The sequence below is a fragment of the Styela clava genome, chromosome 6 (assembly GCF_964204865.1).
Source record: "Styela clava chromosome 6, kaStyClav1.hap1.2, whole genome shotgun sequence".
Lineage (NCBI taxonomy): Eukaryota > Metazoa > Chordata > Ascidiacea > Stolidobranchia > Styelidae > Styela > Styela clava.
In genome coordinates this window covers 1,771,817-1,792,666 of record NC_135255.1, presented here as the reverse complement: position 1 = coordinate 1,792,666, position 20,850 = coordinate 1,771,817, and the positions used below count along the sequence as shown (strand labels likewise).

General features: G+C 34.8%; 1 protein-coding gene across 1 annotated transcript; it reads right to left on the bottom strand.

The window, feature by feature from the left end:
• Window positions 1-2,519: 2,519 nt before the first annotated feature.
• Window positions 2,520-20,559, bottom strand: LOC120330918 (guanine nucleotide-binding protein subunit alpha-14-like). Its single transcript, XM_039397909.2, has 7 exons — window positions 20,421-20,559; window positions 19,492-19,631; window positions 13,363-13,480; window positions 7,722-7,872; window positions 6,606-6,699; window positions 4,067-4,236; window positions 2,520-3,377 (listed from the first exon to the last, which is right to left on the bottom strand). Exons 1-7 carry the CDS (start codon window positions 20,446-20,448, stop codon window positions 2,651-2,653), a joined length of 1,428 nt encoding a protein of 475 aa, XP_039253843.1. The 5' UTR covers window positions 20,449-20,559; the 3' UTR covers window positions 2,520-2,650.
• Between the last annotated feature and the right edge of the window lie 291 nt (window positions 20,560-20,850).

Sequence of the window (20,850 nt, the reverse complement as noted above, 5' to 3'; positions counted from 1 at the left end):
TTGAGATGGAAAGGCTCACTATTCAAGACCGTCGTGCCTCCCAAATTAACCAACATATTGAGAGTTGCACTTCCAGCTGTTGTTGTGACAACGCACACAGAGCAGAATTGTCTGCGTATCCCGGGCCTTTGATGGTCACATCCGGCGCACATTGTACTTGGTAGCCGACGTCCGGCAAACCTTTGACACCCCAGAGGAGAATTTCCATCACCATGTTAAAAATTATTGCCGAGACAGGGCATCCTTGTCGGACTCCTCTACCAGATGGAATAGGGAACTTGTCACCATCGATAGGTCGAATGGTGAACGCGTTATTCCTGTAAACGTCAGCAACCGTTTCCAACATGTACCCCGGTGCACCTAAAATTTCGGGACTTGAGACTGGCACCATGCCTTGCGGACCCGAAAGCATTACGGATGTCAAGCCACGCCACATAAAATTACGGTTATGTTTCTTGGCATCCGCAATGATCAAATCAAGCATGAAAACATGCTCGAAGACGAATTCGGCAAGAACGAAGCCTTTTTGTTCTGGGGAAATCACTTTTCCCCTAACTGCCCAAGACTGGAGACGGCGTGCAATCATGGCTGTATAGATTTTATACAGCGTGTGGCAGATTGCAATGGGTCTGCAGGAGTTCCCGTCATTCATATTGCCCTTCAGGTCCTTATGAATAAGTGTTATTCTAGAGAAACTCCATGAACCCAAAATACGCCGGGAACTCTCGCAGATTTTGAAGAGCTCGAAGAGAATTTCACCCCGTAAATCAGTGTTTCTCCAAAGTCTATAGGGGAGCCAATCTGGTCACGGGGAAGTGACAGTGCCAATCTTCAGTCTAGAACGGGCTATTGTATCACAGCATATAGGCAAAAACAATTGCTATTCTACTTTAAAATTGTTATCAAATTGCAATCCAATTAGGAAACACACCCAATACCCACCACCTAAATATTGAAAAATATTGTTTTTAACTGCGAGTTTTTTGGGCGTATCCTAAAATCTCTATACGGTGGAATAAGGAATTTTGTAAATGACATCATCTGGATAGTATCTCGTGAATGACAGATTTTCATAAATGTCCCATACTCGAAGATGCTTTCGTCTTGCTTTATTTACATAAGATGCGACACATGATAAAGCAACAATTTTATTGCATCATCGAAAACATGAAAACAAAGTATGGCAATTTCCGTTAAAAAGCATAATCATATCACAACAAACATTAATAATAATTATATTTCAAAACAAAATAATAAGCACGAAAACAACACTAAACGAAAAATAAATCGTTATAGGTTTTGATATTTTCTTACAGTATACTGGAGAGAACAGCATGCCAGCTTCAAGTTAAAAAGTTTATGTATAGCATCTGGTTTGAACAGTCTGGGGGAACTGAAATATCGGAATGCATCGGGAAAGTACTTGGTGTAACGATACTGTACAATATGATTAATTTTGGATGTATAACGAAAAGTACTCGCGTCAAAACAAACACGCTTGAGAACATACAAGTTCACTGCCAATCGGGAGTCTGATCAGTTGCCGGTGAGACAGCATAATCTCATTAATTTTTAAATTGTAATATGAAATATACGCTGAACAATAGAATTCTTGAAGGACGCGAATTCGGCATGTACCCCATTCACACTATCATTTGAAATTAAATGAGCGCAATAAACAATAATCTAGATTAGGATTTCGCTATAAAAAGGGAAATCAGCAAACAAATCAGCGATTATTATGATCTGGATTAAATACCAATATTTTTGCTTAAATGCAAGGTCCACAATGTAATACTTCAAATCGATGATTCAAATCGAGCGGATCCTATCGTAGACAACGCAGTGATTTGACGCAGTGCGAATGCAGGTCCCAAATTGCAACTTCAGTTTGAAAAAAAAAGAATTTCAATATCTTTAACATCAACCCTCTTTTAGCCACATCGCATTATAAAGAATAAAAATAGGTGCAAAAGTGAAAGTCAAAGTTGACAAATACAGTCGGGGATTTTTTAAAACGAAAAACAGTGTTTGGTTTAAAATTCGTGTGAACCACGCCAACATTTAGTTTGTGTTGGTTTCACGTTTGATAAATAAAACCCTTTTAAAAAACACGCAATATATATATATATATATATATATATATCTGTGCTGTTCATATTTTACGAACACAACGCATGTGACACATCGAAATTTTTCAAATCAATATTTGAAAATAAGCTAATACTGTAATGATAATATAGGAGGAACATGGGTCTGATCACTGACGTTTCGCGAAAAAAATATTACATTTACAATATGTTTGTTTGGCACGGGCAAGTACTTCACAGCCTTCTCTCAAGCGCGCTTTATTAAGCATTACAGGGTATATATATATATATATGCCATAACACTATCAAAACCGGAAGCTGATTTAAAAAGATAGAAAACAAGTAATTGGAATGTATTATCATGCCAAGCTGTTTGATTTTATCGTCTACATTTCATTTCAAGTTAATATTTAGTTTTTGAAGTTCGACTCTGGCAGTGTTTTATGCTTGTTTATAATAAGCAAAAATTTCCAAACTTGTTAAAATACTATAAATGAGGTATTTTTCGCAGGGTCTTTTTTCAAACAGAATTACTTGTTAAACAAAATGTTGCATTTATCTTATACCAGGTTATATGTAATCAAATAATTTTTAAGAATAATGTCTTTCACCGCTGCGAAAACGTATTTAATATTTCTGGTGTCTGTGGCACACGTGAAATGTGCATACAAGTCCCGCTTTGGCGTGCGCCTTCTTTCAAAACAATCGGCATATTTTGTCAAAATAAAGTTTCTTGCCGCCTCAGCGTCGCATTTGGGGCCTTCAAATTCAGGAAAGTGGTCTGAAATGTGTGATGTTGCGATCTTTTCTGCGAGAATGTCTTTTTTGTTTAGAAATAGTATCACTGATGTATTAGTGAAATATTCGCACGAAATTATTGTTTTGAAGAGTGCACGACTTTCTTTCATTCGATTGATGTGAGAAGGTGCAAAGGAAGGTTCGGCAGATCTAGAGGAGTCGTCAGATTTTTTCCTCGTATTTCCATTCTGGTCAGGAGATTCTTCCAAAGATGACGGCGTCGACCTAAGAGCCGTTCGAGGAAAATCGGTTGGAGAAAAGTGTTTTCTGTTCGATGGCCTTGATTTTATTTTCCGATGTTGTGACGATCCGTGGTGCCCTCCGTTTGCCATATCGAGTCCAGCGAGACCGTTAGTAAATCCGAATCCGGTACTACTTGCTGCTTTATTCAATGTTGTTTTCGCCCGCATTGCTTGTCGACGTTGGTTGTGACGTAAACTAGCACGTAAATCTTGACTAACCTCTTCCAGTGGAATAGTCATGTTGTATCTAAAATAAATAGGAAAACGAACTGAAAACTATTCATGGACATGCTGACCAAGGAATTGGGACCGGACGGTAAAATACCACGTTCGGACATCCCCCTCGACATGGAAACGCCAGACAAGCATCGACTCCGAATATTATTCTTGAAGACTTGCAATATTGTGGTTTAAAGTTATGTTAGTCGGGTAACCCCAAACCAGAGGTCGGCAACCTACAGCCCGGCCTTAGACGCTTCACTGAATTATACCGACAAAATAGCGGTTTTGACGATGAATTAATTTTATAATCAACGCTCGAGGAGTTGATTATATTCTTAAGGTAACGGAATTTCTTGTGAGACATGTATATTTAGATTATAATATAACTTAACAATTTGGTGAACAGCTACTCGTTTAACGAACCTACAATTTAATTATAATTAGACAATTGGCAACCGCAGAAAAGTTGATGCTGAGTGCAGAGGGTTCAATGGCGCAGAGAATATTCGAATAGAATGTTCTGAGACGCAATGCAATGGGGAAATAAAATCCATATTCTATTCGAGAGATCTATCACTGCTTTATTTTTATAAAATGTATTTTCTAGATGTCTCTCGATCTCTATTCAAATTTGACAAACCCTGCCCTAAACCCATGTTTATTACTATGTCGTATGGGCGCTACTTAGTGACATTTATGATAAAGAATACTTACTCGCTTAGTGCAGCAAGAAATATAATTGAAGTAACATTCTCGAAACAATGAATCCATTTCCTGCGTTCTGATTTTTGTCCTCCGACGTCAACAATACCGAAAACAAAGTTACCGATATCAAATTGATATTCACGAATTCCAGATGTCGGCATACGTGAGCGAAGTACATCCTAGGATGAGGAAATATAAATTATAAGCAATGCAAAAACAAAAAGAATAGGCACTTTTAGAGGTTGGCTTAGTTGAAACCAAAAAATCAACATCTTATAAGCTTCGAGTTGTTTGGTGAACTTCAATTGCCAACAAATTTTTGAATAAAAATGAGCGAAAAACGGCCTCACCACACTCAGCTTTTGCGTAAAGTTTAGACTGATTGAGCCTGCTGAGTATATACTGACTGCATCATTATCATGAAATATATGTTCAATTCTGTATCACCAAAGTTCTAGCCATCGTATTGACCAAACGCATGGACCACATAGTCACCATGTCAAGCAAGATTAAAACTGGGAAATGACTGTCAAGTATACTTTTTATGTAAATTGCATTCTATTTCGAGAAAGCATCAATGAAGATTGCTGACCTAAGCGTTTCATTTGTTTTCTAAGCTACATTCCATAATTATATTGATTCAAATTATTCCATGACCGAAGATTTAAACATAAACTTTTAATAACTTTTGGATATTATTTGTTATATACATTACTATACACATTCTTTTATAGCACAGTACTAGCACTCAAGTATTCACCATTCTTTCTTTACATGTTGAAATGTAAAAGATGGTTATTTCTGATATTGCTACACATTCAACGTGATGAAAGTATCAAGTTTGATATCATAATTATTGACAATATATTCATTTCGGTACAACACTGCGTATTTCATACTGATCTGTATTGTTTTTCTTGTTTACTATCCAATCGGCCGACGTTGGGGTTTTTACGGCGGGCACGCGATAACTCGTTACAGAAATTAGATATAAAACTTATTGAACTTAATTCATTCTTTTGATAGCTTTAGGGCATACTTATTGGCGGGGTAATGACGTCAGCGAATGAATACATTTTGACAAGAATTGTAATTTTGCGGCGAGAACAAAGAAAATTGATAGATGTTCCACAAAATTTGAATTCGATATTTTGCTTTAACGTGACATTCAAGGTTTATACATACTAACACAATATTTTGAAGGGTGTTGGCTATTCGAACTGCCTTGCTACATTAAGAAGTCGCACAATTTTTTTAGTACGCTCGACAATTTCCACGCACGATCAACCATTAGAACTGTAGTAGACGTATTACTCCAGGTTTTGGTAGAATTTAATTATAAAGTGAAAGATAAATTCCTCCCATCATTCACAACGCAAATCACGGCCACTGAATGAATACACGGAAACGAGTGTTGATACCTCGTGCCTGATCGTAAAAATTTACAGCTGCTGCTTTCGCGGCTAAATAAACCCCCTATAATTTATGTGTATAAAATACAACTTTGGAAGCATTTTTCTGAGTTTGCATGTGGATGAACCAGCGCGACTTGTTGGGATAAATTGGTCTTCTCTCTGCATGTAAAGTAATTTGAGCGATTTATGGTAATATGGATAACACCAAAATGTGAATATGCGTAGTTGATTTTATAGGCACTCAAAGTATCACAAAAGCCACACAAATTAAATCATTTGGAACAAAGCATAATTGGAACTAATTTCAATTGGACTAAACCAGCGATTGCAGGGAAATGCTATTCATCGATATTAAAGGTTTTGAACCTCAAGTTAAAATAAGGAAAAAGATCTGATTTTATTCTGGCGCATGGCACATATGTAAGTGAGTAAATATTTCTTTACCGCGTAATTTGAGCGCCTGTAATTCAATTTAGCGATTTCGTGTGCTGATAAAAGGAAATATTTTGCATGTTTGCGTTTTCAGTTTGTATTGCCTACGCGCGCACAAAATATATTTTGAATGATTCATTATTTTTGAGAAACGATGAATCAGTATTGGTAATTAAATCGAAAAACCTAATAATCGAGGACCACGTTAGTCACCAATGATTGGTATTTTTTGAACAGCAATACCAGGTGGCAGTACAATGAATTTTAGAGGACGCATTCATCTCCCTAACGTTAAAATTTAACAAAAGAATTAGAGATTAAGATTAGGAAATCGCCATCTTTGTTGCGCAGATAATGCAATTTAGTCATTCAATTTTTCAGATGTTTTGATATAACAAGTTCCAAAATGTTTGAAGCTTTATCAAAGACAATTTGTATCTCATTCGTTTTGTGTTTGAATTCACAAAATCTTTCACGGTTCAATTGCAGTTATTCACAGAGGATTTTGGAAGCTTCAAAAAGCAACGTTGGTAACTAATTCGAAAATGTAAATTTTATCGAATAGCGAACTATGTAATAGAAGCATTATATATGTTGCAGCTAAATGTGTAATATAACCAGAATATGATATAGCAATTTTACTATTACAATGACCAAAAACGATACAAATTTACCATTAGACACAACAGATGGCCCCATACCTGTAACGACGGGATGTAGCCCTTTTCTGATATCCGTTCTAGATTATTCATAAAATATGCGGTAGAATCGGAAAGTTGAAATTCATCTCGTCTTCTGAAATGAAAAAAATAGAAAACTCAAGCGGATGATTGTAGTAGTAATATGCGCCCAAATTAAAATACATTGAAACTTGAAGATTTTTGCACAGATATGCGTGGGTATCATGTCGTAATTGTACTCCAATGACTTTCCGAATTACTATACAAACATCATTTTGATCACATCATCTTGCCCAAGTAATGAGGCATACTTTATGATAAAAGGGAAAGCTGGGGGAACTTTCCGTGACTTAAGCTCATATATCATGGAATTTCATGAGTGTAAAGATAGTTTTGCTTCACTAAAAATAAATTGAAAAACCAAATCATTAGGATATGAGTTACTAACCATACCACATATATCGAACAACTAAATTTGTCACCATATGGATGAGCAATCGTGCGCTTAGTCATCAAATATATCCCACAGTATAGGCAGTATTGACATACATTATAGAAAATGTTTATGATGGGCTCGTATTCAATGGTATTTTACCGTTAATTGAATAGTTCCTACAGAACTACGTGAAACGGGATGTTGGAAGTTTTGTGCTGGAACCTCAATTACTGATAAAATCTATCAAAGTAACTGGAATTTGCCATGAATGACGTAAAGTCAGCTTGAATAGTTATATCATATTACACATTGTCGTTCATATTAAGCCATCAAGAACAATTCAAGCGAAATATTATGTTCATCCGCTTAGTTGTATTTAAATATCTAAAAGGGGGATTTCTCAATGTGTCATGTAGAAATAAAGCATCATTGGAGTTGAGAATATTGTATAATGGTTTCGCATAATACGATGAAAGCGCGAAAATTTATTAATATTTTATAGTAATGAAACTCTTAAATACGACGTTCGTATATGAAGTTTATGCCACCACCCACCTGCTCTATGGTATAGGACAGAATAATAACTAAATAAGTAAATAACATTGTCAATTAATTTCAAATATGTATTTCGATCATTCTTTTTCCTGTCAAAACAATGACCTTGAAAGCCTGAAATATAATTTGTATATTATTCCACTCACGCAAAGCACTGTTGTACACCCGCGTCATTCCATAGTTTTGCAAAATCATTTCCAGTTTTGAGTGAGAGACTCGAACTGGTTTCTGTTTCGGCTTCACTGTCTTCATAATTAAAAGCGATTTCTTCATTTTCGTGTTTTTCAAAGCTGATATCTAAAAAAAAATGGAAATACTAACCGAAGGCTGTTGGAAGGGAGAAATTTGTTTGGATGGGTGTTGTTGAAATAATTTATTTAGAATGAAGGTTTTCTAGAATTCACATTGTCTTTTGCATATGGTACATAGCTCATAGAAAAGTTTCCTTCGGAAATTTTTGTAACACGAACATGTGGTATCTACGTATAATGGTTTATATTTCCCCTACATTCCTTAGAGGTGCATTACGTCATGTAGCATTATGCATTGATATATCTATGTAACTTACTTGGCGAATAATACTTAGGTCGTTTCCCTCTGATGAACAAAACATATGTTATTTATTTTTATTCGGCGCACTGTTTTGAAACAGCATTACTTTGTGTTTCTTTATTAAATGAAATACACGGCACTCTAGAAATAGTTATATTTTGGGTAGCTTTACGTCTTTCTATTTGTGTTCACACGTACTGCGTATATTTTCAGTTTAATTGACGTAAAGGTATAAAAAGATCTGATCTAGTCATACAAAATAATCTGGTGACATCCATCCTAAGCTGCCGGAGTTATAATAATCTCTGTGGACCTCCTAGAATAATAAATTTACAACTTTTGGAACCATCGAATACAACTGCTCTTTCTCAGACATCCTTGAAACGAATTTAACGTGTACATAGAAAAAATTATTATACCGCCGTGAAATGTTTCAAATATTTTCAATAATTTTTGCTTAGATATATGACATTGTGGTGTATATTACACAATGGAGTCACGTTCGATTCAGGGAATTTACATGAATTGGCAGAAATTCCACTAGGCTTAGATTGAAGCACCAAAAGTTGCACAATATAAATGTCCTATGAGATATATTGCACTTTCTAGCCGGTTTTTTCGAATAAACTATCGCCATTCTGTGAACGAAATTATAAATGTAACGAAGCGATTACTAGATTCGTATTTTTAAAAATGCATATGTTTACGCCTGTATGCAGGCGGCATTCATCAAATACAGTGTTATATACTTGTTTATAAAAAGTACTTGTACACGTGCTCAATAACACGCGATTCAACAAACATCTACATATGGAGAAGCGTGTATATATCAAATCCAATCTCAGACAGAGATTTGGACATTTGAAAGATCGTGATTTTCCTGTCATAGTCTGACAAATGGCGGGTGATCAACAGTTATTTTCTTTTTCAACAAGACTGAAATGTTGTCGATATCGCTTATTTCAAAGAGGACTGTGAAATTAGCCAATCCGGTAAAATTTAATTTTACTAGAAATACCACAATTACAGATAATTTTTTCCTCGATAAAATCGCCGTGATCTTGAATAATTTATCTGAGCATGCTACGAAGAACGAAGAACTGTTGCAAACAATCAGAATAATAATCTAGAATTCCAAAAAAATGCGCAATTTACAAAAATGGGCAAATTTTTATCAGCTATGCATATTTTCCAAGAGAAAGCTATCTCGTATTTTACTATATTTATTTAATTTTACGAAAGCGCGAAAGGGAGTGACGGAACACATTATTATCAATCTACGCAAAAACAACGCTAGCCGAGACGGTATAACTTTCAACCCATCACAGACCGCTCTGTGCCAAAATAGAACTTGAAGAGATAGTCATTTGTTTTTTTTTGTTGAAATATGCACATATATTATATCGAATAAGTGATTTAATTGGACAGACATTACATTAAATGTAACTTGTTAGAATACAAAATCACTGACTGATTGGTTGTGTGAGAGTTTAATAAAATAAAAAGTTTTATGAAACGTTTCAATAAAAAACTGAATTTCGCAAGTTATCTTCCGTGTTACCATTCTTTCCAAACTAATAACAGTTAAAATCATTGTTGCAAACATTAATACGTATGTTGGAGAAGCGATAAACTTTGAGTTTAATAACCTTATTCCACAGAGCATCTTGTCAAGACGAGTGACACTACTTTGTTATGGAGTTGGTAGTTACTTGCGAGTGAACATTTTAATGCCCAATTGAAACAAATGGCCGCCTTATCTTAGATGTAGTTCATCTCACTTGAGACCATTGACAACGTAACAGTAAAAATTCAACAAAGTTTTAAAATTATTGCCAATAAAAAATGTAATCTTTTCCAGCTCACTCCACACAATTGAAAAAGTATACCACTGTAGAACAATATGGCGCAACTTAATTAGCTTGTTGCGTTGAGTCGTGTAGTTTTATTGATCACGACGTCACTGCGCGGAAGCAAGATAGATTTCAATAAATTGATATGTTATTGGATACAGATGACGTCATGGAATCTATAATTCTCAAATATGGCGCAACATTTTTTTCAGGATTTGTCTGATCACATATACTGGCTGTATCCATAATGAGGAAAAAAAACCATTCGCTTTAATTACCCCAGGTACAAACGAATGGTTCTATACACATGGGATAGGCATGATTAGCATCGAAGGAATTGATCATCTTAATTACGTAATAATTATCCGGCATACTCACGCATGCGCATTTTTGCGTTATGTCCGATTATAAAAAATTCAATTCGCATATCGAAGAACGTAAACAAGATTTGACAACTGAACTGGTAATTTGACAAATTAGAGGATGGCGTGTTATGACGACCAGAAAATTCGATTTTTTCTAAATTATCACTTTCGACCTACGTATTCTTTGCGTTCAAACTCCAAGAAACTCAAGAAGACAATTGTTGTCAAGGGTTCATTTATATTAGGATACATATGTAGATGAGAAGACGTGTTTTCACCAGTTGTTGTCAACATTAAAATTCAAGTAAAAAAAAGGTTACAATATCATTTTCCTCCATATCTACCCTGATTAAAAATGCTTACACAAAGTGTCTCTGGTGGGGGTTGGCCTATGACCTGAGGGAGAGATGGGGAGAACCTTTTTTATTGAATGAGTCAAAATATATATTTTTATTATAGAAAAGAAGACTGTGGGTCATAATGTCTGCATTACTGAAAAACCTACTCTGTTCATGGGCCTTCGAAATGAAATCTGTGTACAAAGAGAAGTTGCGAGAAATGAACTGATGAATTGTAGCGTTATGCCATAAACGTTGTAACAGCATTGTTATCAGTAGCTGCATATCAGTATACTATAGTGGTTCATCACTTGAAGGATTAAATGACGCCCTTTTTTATTAATTTTTCATCGCCGAAATGTTAGTAAGTTTATTTAATTACTTCGTGACTTGATGACGGGCCTTAGAAAACGCGGTGGGTCAGGGGTTCGCCATCCCTGCTCTATGGGATAACGTCACGAATATTACGCATCCACTGTTATTATAGAGAATTTTACCACACTTTTCTTACTGGTTTGCAAATACTAAAATCGATCACTTTATTAAAATTAATAAGAATTTATATTGTTTTCACTGTTTGTCTTACAATCGGAGAGGAATGTATATTAATGAATATTCATGAGGATATATAACTTATCAGTTTATTGCACGCACAAGTATGATGAATTAAAGATGTAAAAAGAAAGTAATTGCTTCTTAATCCACGCCCCGTTGTGAATCTAAGAAAATATATTGTTATCCAGGAACACGTGAGGACATATCGTAGATAAAACCAGAAGCAAGTGGTGAACATTGATCTGAAAGCAAGTCAAGTTGTATCGTATTTTACGCGTATTCAAGACAACATTTTAGCTCGGCATTCCTTGCGTATCATATTTTATGGGAAAGTCTTTATTGCTATATTTTTATCCAGCGCCAGAATACATCAATTTGCCTTCTTCGACATTTATCTATTCCGGCAAATTTATTGCTACACTCCCTTTCGCAAAACTAATGCCTTTTGATACCGTATACTGATTTTATGAGTGAAACCCAAGCACGTGTATATATATATATATATATTACCGAATTCAGAAAAAATCGTTGAGCCTATACTATATTTAAATAATTGAATTGAAAATTTGTATAACTGGCTCGAAAATTTCTTATGTTGCTTCGCAATGGGATGCGATAACTAAAGATTATTAGTTGACTCATTCAATATACTGTGCATAGAAATTATGAATATATAACGTCATTGATCACGAGCCTTTAGCAAATTATACTTCATAATTCTGTACGATTTTTTTTCAATGCACATCCCTGATTGTGGAATAGATTTTAGAGTCTGGTACGCGCGATTGCGTTTACAACCTTCCTGGTACGAGTATGTTATGATTAAGCGAAATTCATATTGTTATATAAGGAGTTAAAGTTCAGTAATGAAATTGGAAATAGTTCAATCCATACGACGTCAGATTATATAGTATTACTGAAGTTGTGATAGAGTAAAATCATATTTACGTCATCATTCAGCTTTCAGATGGATTTGTTTTTTAACCATGATTTATTTATGTCGGGCTGGCTATATTCAAAGTCAATGTATGTCACTCTGTGATTAATGACTCTTCATGCGGTATTGCTCCCTGAATTTGTCTCATACCCTATATCTAAAATGACCTGCGGTTTAAATAAATAATGAGTGTTCTCGGAAAATCCGAATTCAACACCTTCGCTGCTGCCATTGGGTGAAAAAATGATAAGCAACCAATGCCAAAACTATTTTATATACAAATTATCAACGAGGTAAATATGTCTAATTTAATATTTTAATACACATGGCCCCCATTTACTATCTATGTTGGTCTTTTGAAATGATCTAAATCTGGCGGTCCTAACCGGATATTTGAACAGAGCGTGAATACATAAACGACCGATGACATGAGGTTGTTTCCCTTGCCAATATTGTTTTTAATTGTCTTCAGTCGTTTTCATAATGAAGTATTTTATTAACTTAACAAGGGCGTATTGTACGGTGAAAATTTCGAATGGACAACTAGGGTTGTTTTCTCTTGCAATTGAGATTTTCCTTTTCAAAATAGAAAATGGACGGAAACGCAAAATTCTCCCTAACGTCTATTGTTCTCTTGAAGTATATACAATATCAATGTGATGGGTATGGGTGAGGATAATTCAATATAAATATTTTGGTACCACGTTTAGCAAATCGATTTTGACTTATAACAATTTCCATTCAGTAAATTATATTTATGCACAATAAATTTAATCTTAATGCACCTTTTTTTGCAATATATATGCAGTGTTATTTATGTGGTACAATAGGTAGAGTAGTAATAATCAGCACTCAGCAGTAAACATAATTTCAATTTCTCGACATCATACAATATTTCAATTATAAAATTGCCACTGTTCTTGGAGAACTATATTTACAAAAATTGACTCGTACACAATTATATACCTCGAGAACATGTGAAAAAGCACAGATCTCAATATTTTTTCAATCTTATTTAAAACATGTTTATATGAAATTAATTGCATTTTATCTTAATTTCAAACGATCTGGAAAGATTCGTGAATGATGAACATTGCAAACTAACTAGTTGTCGACAAATTCTGAATGGCTGGGTTGGATGTTCAGCGAAAGCTAAAAATCAAGATTCAGAAAGTATTTCAACTTACTCAGATACTTCATAGATTTTATGAGAATTCTCATCGATGAATGGATATTTTGCGCAATCAGTGACACAAATGTTAATCTTTCTTCGTCTGAATATCCCGTCCCATGTATAATCCTCATCTGATAAGATAACAAATTGAGATTAGATAACCAACGAAACGGATCACGGAAGGATTAGGTTTGTACAAATGTTTTATGATGTTCCGTTGTCATCATAAGCGCTCCATGACACACAAAACGAAGCGTCGAGGAAATTGGAAAACAACATATAGTGAAAATAAAAATGGTAAACAGAGCCACAGAGCATTTAAATCTTCGGCTTTTTTGTTACGGTTATTAATTTTCTATGATGTTTATGCAGATTCCATTTTCACAGAACGAGAGATCACAGTGGATAATATTTTGACAAATAAACATTTTTGGGAATTTTTGAGTAAATTCATTTATTTCACGCAAATAATTTAGTTTTATCTGCAACAATCATTTCATTGTTGTTACAGTTCTCGATTATATCGACATGCATGTTCATCGATGTGCACTACACGAAAATGAGAAAAGCAGGAGACAGAGCAGGCCCAATGAAAATCTGTCATATAATTCAAAGAATGGATGGTATTCGATAGTTAGGTTAACGTAATCTTGTTCTGTAATTTTACTGTTTTTCAAAACGAGAATCGGTGATGGATTTCGTTTCAAAAATACACAATAGCCTAAATAATAAATGAAGAAAAGCATTATTCTTTGGACAGAGTGTAAATATATGTTCAATAATACTGAGAGTTTGCTAAAAACTCTAATCCGGAACAAATAATTTATTTTTACTCTTTGAATTTACGAAATCTCATTTTTTGAGACCGTTGAACATGCCAAAGATTAAGATTATTCTATTTTTAACTTCGTATACATCTTGAAGCAAACCATGGAATTATAGGGTTAACTCAATCGTAGAGTAGCATTTATGTTACACAAAATATGCTGCTGATTCAAAGTTTTTGTAGATAATATAAACTCCGAATATATTCAAATCAGAGCGACGCTGCATTTTTTTTGATTTTCTATTTTTGGTAAATTATTCTGGGAGAAATACTACCGCTCTCTGATATATTGTATTTTTGGTTTACTATAATGAATCCCCTCGCGGCGTAATTTTAATCCCAAAATGAGTTTTCATTCCCTATTAAGTTACACGCACATTCGCGCGAGTTTATTCCAAATGTACTGGAATAAAATTTGAAGCGAAAGCGTAATCTGAATCAAATTCAATCTCACTAGTTGGTTCGCAAAACAAAAAATATACAATGAATCGCAAAACAATTCAAGCTTGAATTTCAATTCACATTCAATTGTTATTGTGTATCCGGAATCATTATTAATAACATACTTAGATTTGTGATTAATATGACTATATTTGGAAGAATATTGAGGCGTAAAATAAGCATGCTGGATTTTTCTAAAACTCGGAAAGGGGAACAAATTCGTAGAACACAACTAAAAAAATCAATCGAAACTTCCATTTTTTTTGCCAGGCGGCCGGTGGAAAACGTCCAATTAGCTACGTAAAATAATTTACTACATATCGCAAGAAAACCGAAAGCGGAATTGTGATCGACATCAAAAATTTGGCAAATATTTTAGAAGGTCGTGATCGATTAAAGGTGTGACCCGGCTGTATTATCGAGTGGACTGGCCTGAATAATCTTTTGATCCACTCTAAATTATTGATTTTACATGTACATCTATGTTGATCTATCATCGTTTTGACCATTGTGAAGGTAAAATAGGGAAAACATTTGGAAAAATAGCGGAAGTCATTGTCAAACATGTGAATGCGTTCCAGCATAATTTCGAGTAATATTCTGCAATTGTACATGAAACTAAAGTACAGCAAAATTAAGAGCAGGCTCGTAGCCAAACTCGAGTGCACGGAGGGGTATTTAAAACATGTGACTATTTTGAATAATTTTGAGTTATGCTTGTCGCTTTTATTGAAAGGAATGAGACAACGTTGGCTCGTTGACACGAAACATACTTAATTTAAAACAAAGTTGTAGCATTCCGTGTGGGTCTATCTCATACCAGCAGGCGCGAAAAATAAATAAAGATTGGTTACATGTAAGTTCATTTGAAGTTGTTTGTTTACACATCGTTACGAATTATATGCAGTGAAGGCCAACAACAACCGAGTTGATCTCGATTAAACCCAATGTTCGAATGCTTGACCTTAATTAGCTTATACCGGATGGGTAGATGTCCAACTCGTACAAAAATTACGAAAATGTATTTTTTTAGGTCTTGACTCTTTACAAAGCCCATGGCTTTAGTCATAATCATGTTTGGGTCGATATCGTGTCATGCCGAAATGGTACCAGGTAACTTGAATGTGTTAAGTAGGCATTCGACCGCTGAAGTGTCATCTTATAGAATGAACAATTGTAGGCTATACTAATATCTTCATACAATCATAATATAATTATTCACTTTACTATGTATGTTACCTATCATCAAACCAATCTCTTATCAACTTGGCTGACCTGATTTACAGCAGTAGAAATACAACTGAAAGGTCGCTGAAGACGTAGTGTCTCCATCAATATCTTTCCAATGAACAAAACATCAATTAGGAATAACAGTTAAATTTACGCAAGTTGTCCAAGGCTGTATTTCAAATTATTAAGAAGAATTAAAAATAGAATGAATTGCGTTCTACGAGCTCTTCACGACTGTTAAAGAACTTCGCCCCTTTAAACCTCTGGTCGAAGAAATGGATACAAAGACAGACATGATTTTATTAGTTTCAATTTTTTTTTGTTTTCATTGTATTTTCATACTTTTGTGTTGGTGACCACAAATTCCTTAAGTCACAGTCTATATAAACTTAATCATATTATTATGAGAGACAATCAACCCTTTGAAGAAGTTCGTATATGGTGTCGGACGGTCAATTTCCATTACGAGCGCAACTGCGTTATCTTTTTACCAACAGAAATACACTGAGTTGAACTTCGAAAGTTATTACTCTCGGTGATTAATTACTGAACCGGCAAGCTTAAAATATGACATCACGATTTATGAGCGTATTTCTCCGGATATTGTGCAATTATCACTGTGTGTATACTACACATAGCACATGTATCAATCAACAGTATATTAGCAACGAAAACTGCGAAAAAATGTGGTAAAGTGATTCGTGAGGGTGAGGATAATAACGCCATCTAACACATGTAGTGTGTATATGTATCGTATTATACCGAAAATACAACTCTTTTCAAAAAATTGCGATATGTATATTCCAGTGCTAGCTTCTTAGTCTCTGTTTCAAGCATAATGGAAAAAAATCATATGAATTCAATTGCCTTATTCACCAATTTGTAATAATTCCATTTTTTATTCACCTGAATATATTTCTTATTTGACTCTCTCGATATCATACAATTCGAACTGCGGGATATTGCAAGTTGTCAAAAAGCAAATAAGATTGGCGAGAGAAAATAACTGACAACAACATTTCATGTCATTAAAATTATTGATTTCTCTATTCATAAATTAACTTATACAGTCAGACAAAGACGTGGTGTATATGAGTTTAATAGGTGGGACTTCCCGAATCTTTGTCGATATGTAATCTAAGATTCACGCTAAAAATTACCTTTTCGGGACAATTTTTTTGTTGTTGAGATTGGATTGAGAAAAGCATTTTTACAGTAAACAATTCCAATCTTAACAACAGAAATTTGTCCTGAAAAGGTTATTTCCATCAGGCTGCTTAGATTACAAGTCAAGCTTCGCCGACGCGCTTCCTCCATTCACCACAATGGATATGCACGTTTCCAACTTTATTCGTTCTAAAGAATATCTTCATTTCGCTCCTACAGAATTCACATTTGTGAATTATACCAATAGAACTGACATATGGCTGAAACAAACCATGATATTTAGAAATCGGATTCAATAGAATTTAAAAATTTTCGATGAATTGAATGATATTCAGTGAACTAATAGTGCCATTCTTCAGATTCCGTATTGACCGAATAAAGCGTTCTACAAAGACCAGTATCATTTACGACAAAATTTGAACAAAAGAACAAATTTCGATCAGGTTAAAAATATAGAAATCAAAAGATGGTGTATTCTATCTTCTGTATTATACTGCACTATTATTATATAGTCACCAAAGGACAATCGTATCAGAAAAGCCCTAATAAGCATCGTGAGCCCATGCTTGAAACAACACGGAGAGTCTCCCAAAAGTCAAAAGATATTGGTACATATATTGTGATATCGAAAATTTCATGATATGATATTTTAGAAATATTTTACAGCAGACTTTATTGACATAAGCACAAATTGCACTGTCGCATGTGTTTCTTAAAATAATAATGTGTCACAATCACAAGTTCTTGCCAAATATGATTACCTCCGCCAAATCAACCCAATTATAGCAGTAAAGTGGACGGAAATAGCCGTGGCGACTGACTAGTTTTGACTGGTAAGGTAAAATGGTAAAATCAAAACACTGGATACAAGCTTGAATCTCACAGGTATTTTTATGTGATTGTGTTGAAACTAGTGCTTTCTAGTGCTATAATAATTTTAAAAATCAAAATAATATTATATGGAGATCATATTTTTTTGCTGGAAGATACTCTTGAACATTGAATTGAATGTCATAAAAGTGGTCAACTTTTACTTCCAGAATTAATAGGAAACGTCCAGAATTAATCGGTTTTGAACATTTGTAGTTCACTTGAACATTGGAAAACGTCCATACCATGAAGCATTAGCGCAGGCACAAATTCCAGGCTGATTAGTCAATGAGTCAGTCACTCAGCCTTAGGATCTAGGTCTGCTGAAATCGTTATACATAACAGACTATCATAGGCGACAACTGGAGTGGTGAATCATCATATCATGTACGCTGAGTGGTAACAAAAACGAGAAATTACATAATATTATAAGTGTGCCGTAAATATTGTTTAAAATTGCGAATGTTTGCCTCAAATATCACAATATCAACCGGACAAAAATTAACAACAGGATAATTGCCAACCCTGGTAATATTACAATCAGCGTGTCTCGCTTTCTTGTTGGTCAGCCTACTTTAACTGATACACCAATATTGCGACCTTTTCAGCCCGGATTGAAAACGACGCCACGCCAATACCGGATATTACAGCACCATACAGACGACGTAACCGTCGCGAACGCGGGGTTCATAGAAATGGTAGACGCAATTAACATGTCAATATACATAGCTTTTGTAGACTGGAAGACTGACGCTTGGCCACTCCTGAGTTGCTAATCGATATTGCTTTCAAAACAAGACCCACAGATACCCCATGTTTGGGATGCAAATATTTTGCAAATCCAAAATAGGTATAAGTTGTGATTGTTGCAACCAAACTACTTCTTGAACGGTGTGCTGTGACACTGACGACCGGTATAGCAAAACTTGCCGAAAATAATGACAAATTGCTACCCCGAAGACTACTTGCGGTTAAGGTTTGCGAGCCTCGCAAGCTGATACGACTCATATTACAAAAGCGCGTCGGTATTGTCGGCAATGGAACGCATAATATGCAGTGAACACCGGGCAGAGGAAGTGTGATAGAAGCCTTTGCGAAAAGGGTAAAGGGCAAACAGCTTGCTGATATAGCGAGCGTCAACACAATGAAAAACCTGAATCACATGCGCAGTGCACACAAACACTCAAAGATACGAAAAGCCTCCAAAACACGTACATGTGCGATTACACGTATCTCGCGAATTGGTCAGTATTTTTTGTTTTGATTTAAAACACTTTGTTTTGTACGGAAAACCACTTTGGCAAACAAAAATAAAAAATAAGTAGCAAATGCTTTTTATTTAATGGCCCATCATCGAAAAGTCAAATAATTCATTCTCCCACGCACATACACAACTTTTCATGCAGCGATCACATTCATATCTTTCTACAAAAAAGTATCAAAAAGGTTTAGTCCTAGCCTGTTGGCATCATCAATATATCACAGGGGTGTTCGTTCCTCAGGCTTTTTATCACTGAGATATTGAAGCCATAATATTCGTTTCAATCTCGTTAAATTTTGAAATACTAATTATTGTAGTACGTCAAGGAAATCATCACTTCAGCCCACCTGTTTCAAAAATGTTGATTTTCCGCTTTCAGAAGTACCTAGCACTAATAGTTTCACTTGGGTTCGTGCCGTCTTCTTGTCATCCTTGAGCTGTTGTTCTATTTGCCTGCTTATTTGTTTGGCCGAGCTATCATCCCTGCCTGTACACAGTTTAAAACAATTCATGATGTTATATAATTTAACGGTGTTATAATGATTGATGCAATTTCCTTTACTAATATTTTATTACGACCAAGTCCCAATAAATCTACCTAAGCTTAGTCGCGTTGAAAGATTTCGATTCTTGACAGTCGACCATTGGTCTTTTTAACAAACCTAGGCTATATATATTTGCAAAGTTGACATACACCTTTCGCCCTCTCCTTTGACGTGATTCTGTTGAACGCCACTTAAAAGTAACAGCTTTAACGTCGGACATAGACTACAAAATAATTCTTGATGGGTTATTTGTTATATAGTTCATTATCAGCTTTTTTCAAGACCATTGAGGTTGAGCTGATCTAATAGGAAAAAAGTGATATAAAAAGTATGAGTACCTCATCCATTTGTCTCACATTATTTCAGTTTCCACTTACCAATATATATAAACGCTGTACATTATTCATATCATAGGCATATGTTTTCAGGTAAAGAGCGCAATCGCACCCGATCTACGTTTCGCATAGCAAAAAAAAACATTTGACTATGTCAAATGTGTATTTTAAATTATTATTAGAACTCGATTGGTATATCAGTCTCTGTCTCACTTCTTTATAAATAATAGTAATACCTAAGAATCAATTAAAAAAAACTGACATGGCAGCGATATAGCTCCTATGATATGTATGATACATCCTATCCACCATAAAATTAAAATATAAAAAATCATTGCTTCCGCTTCAGGTATGTCAGCGAGCGTAACATTGTGAACTTTGATATTTCAAACTCACCTAGAAGACAGGACACCAAACTTGACATTTTTGCGCTCTTAACAAAGCCTTCCAGATTGTTAGAACGTGAACGTAAATTCCGATTTTTGATCAACGAGCAAATAAGCCCAATCTGGTCCTATTTACAATAAAATTTATTTCTGAAAACATACAAAATATAAATATGTAAATTTACAAATACAAAGCCACAGTTAAGATTTGAAAACCATATTTTTCCTGTGAAAATTTGTCCAAAACAAGATCGCTACCTCAGATTACTGATAAAAGAATACTCAAAGCTATACTATTCGTGATGCTATAGCTACAATATAATGTATTACTGGTATATGAATTTATATGAAGGCATCACAGTTACGGAAGAGAGCCGTGATTTTGATAAAAATTTCGCATTTTGGGTTAAATATGACAATCATATGAAACTTTCACGCTT